Genomic DNA, 2,382 nt, shown 5'->3' on the forward strand with positions numbered 1-2,382 from the left:
GGTAAAACAAAGAAGGAACAGTGGACTGGATGTGCCCAGAAGTGCAGCGTAATAGCAGTCCAAGCCCGAGATATTAGAAAGCAGGCACGGATCCGTTGAAAGAGAACGCTCACTGCAGCTGAGCGGGGCAGGTTCCCGCGGGGGTCCTGCGCCTCGCCTCCGCCAAGTGGAGCCTGGGCCCCGCCCAGGCGCCTCCGCGGGTCAGAGGTCACGTCCCGGGCCAAAGTCAGTTTCGGCTGAGGCGGACTTCAGGGCGCCAACGCGCTGCCTCCTTTCTCCTCGCTGCCCGGGACCCCCGCGCGGGCAGTAACGCCCGCGCCTAACTGCGCACCGCCCTCTCTTTCCCGTGCACTTCTGCCCTTCCCCAGAGCTCTCCTCCGACCTGCCCGAGGAAAGGCAGGAGCTAGGCCTCCCGCCTGCCCTCCCCCACCATGGCCCACCTGCGGGCTTGCGAAGTCCGGCAGCTGCTGCGCAACAAGTTTGTGGTCGTCATGGGGGACCCCATGCAGAGGGCCGTGTACAAGGACCTGGTGCTCCTGCTGCAGAAGGACTGCCTGCTCTCTTCCAGCCAGCTGAAGGCCAAGGGCGAGCTGAGCTTCGAGCGCGATGTGCCGCGGGAGGGCGGCAGGTGGGAACGCCTGCACAGCTGCACGCACTACCGCGACGTCCGCCGGTTCTGCTCCGGCCACCACCTGGTGCGTTTCTACGTCCTCACGCATGCGTACTCCCCGTACGTAAAGACGTCCTGGAACACCTGCGGCGGGGCGAGCACACCGCGCACGTGGTGGTCATGAACTCCTGCCTCTGGGACCTCTCCAGGTACGGCCAGGATTTCCCGAGGAGTTACCTGGAGGGCTTAGAGAGCCTGTTCGGGCGCCTGGACAAAGTGCTGCCCGAGGCCTGCCTCCTGGTGTGGAACACGGCCCTACCGGTGGCGGAGGTCGTCTCCGGGGCTTCCTCCTGCCGGAGGACCTATTCCGAGGTGCGCGCCTGCGGGAAGAAGTGATAGAGGCCAACTTCTACAGCTCGGCGGAGGCCAGCAGGTACGGCTTTGACATGCTGGACCTGCATTTCCACTTCCGGCATGCGGGACAGCACCGGCAGCGAGACGGCGTGCACTGGGACAGGCGCGCACATTGCCACCTCTCTCAGCTGCTGCTGGCGCGTCTGGCCGACGCCTGGGACGTGGACCGCCCCTGCCGCCACCCCGTGGGCAGGTGGATCAGGGATGGTCCCACCAGGGGACTTCCAGGCCCGGTGGATGGTAGGCAGCCCCAGGACAGCAGAGGTGACCCGGGCGAACAGCCCTTGTCCTGGTTCCCAGCCACGTCCGCATGCCTCCGCGGCGACCTTCGGAACCCTTTACCCGGGCGCGACCTCCGTTCCAGCCCTACCGCCAAGGCACCTGTGTGCCCTACCACCCATCTTCACAGCGCGGGCAATTCTCCAGTGATTCTTCAGCACGCCAGGTCAGATACACACTGGCGAAGCAAACTCGATGATTGGCCGGGAGACACGTCTGGGCCGATTCTTAGAACCTCTACCCAACATCGGAGCAGAAGGTCGCCTCCCTACCCTCCCAGGTGCCCCAGCGGGCCACGCAGACGCCAGCGAAGGCGCACCAACAGACGGACCCAAGCACACCCAGAGGTAAGACCCCAGTAGCCAGACCTGGACCTGGGCTGCTTCCCAACGTAGTCAATAGGCTGGACAGACTGCCCGACTTCTCTCACTCAGGCGTGGCCTTCAGCAACCCTGCGATGGTGAGGACTCCTTCACCCTCTTACTTTCACCCATCAGCAACCTCACACATTCTTCTTTGCCAGAGCCTTCATCCCACTTCTTGGTGAGGGGGCAAGAACCCAGACCATCACACCATTCTCCTCTTAACGTTTGTGCAGAAATGAGCTCTAAATGAAAAAGTACACACACGGTTAAGCCTTGCCTAAATATAAGTCTTCCGACAGTATTCTCCCTAGACATTTTTCCTGAAAAGAAAAAGGGAAAAATTTTGAACCTTAACACTTACCAAAACGTTTCTAGTGACTTCAGTATCACCATTAGTTTTTACATACATTTATAGAACTTACTCCCCAAAGCTTTCACTACAAATTGTCTTGCACATTCCTTAATTAAATTTATTTGTGCTTCAACATAATACTTATCCTTAAAAATGTATTCCATTTACTAACACAAGAGTTTTTATTTTCTGTTAGAGACATATTTTCTACTCTTGAGCTCATCAAATACCTAGCATATTTTTAAAAATAGACTTCATTTTTTTAGAGCAATTGTAGATTCATAGCAAAATTGAGAGGAAAGTAGAGAGTTCTCATATGCTTCCCATACACAGCCTCCCCCAGTATCAATATCCCACACCAA

General features: G+C 57.7%; 1 protein-coding gene across 1 annotated transcript; it reads left to right on the forward strand.

The window, feature by feature from the left end:
* Positions 1–431: 431 nt before the first annotated feature.
* LOC132368816 (PC-esterase domain-containing protein 1B-like) lies at positions 432–1,665 on the forward strand. The gene is given in 3 exon segments (XM_059927540.1): positions 432–732; positions 735–950; positions 953–1,665. Coding segments are annotated over 3 exon segments (1,230 nt in total).
* The last annotated feature ends 717 nt before the right edge of the window (positions 1,666–2,382 follow it).

The sequence above is a fragment of the Balaenoptera ricei genome, chromosome 7 (genome assembly GCF_028023285.1).
Source record: "Balaenoptera ricei isolate mBalRic1 chromosome 7, mBalRic1.hap2, whole genome shotgun sequence".
NCBI classification, from domain to species: Eukaryota; Metazoa; Chordata; class Mammalia; order Artiodactyla; family Balaenopteridae; genus Balaenoptera; species Balaenoptera ricei.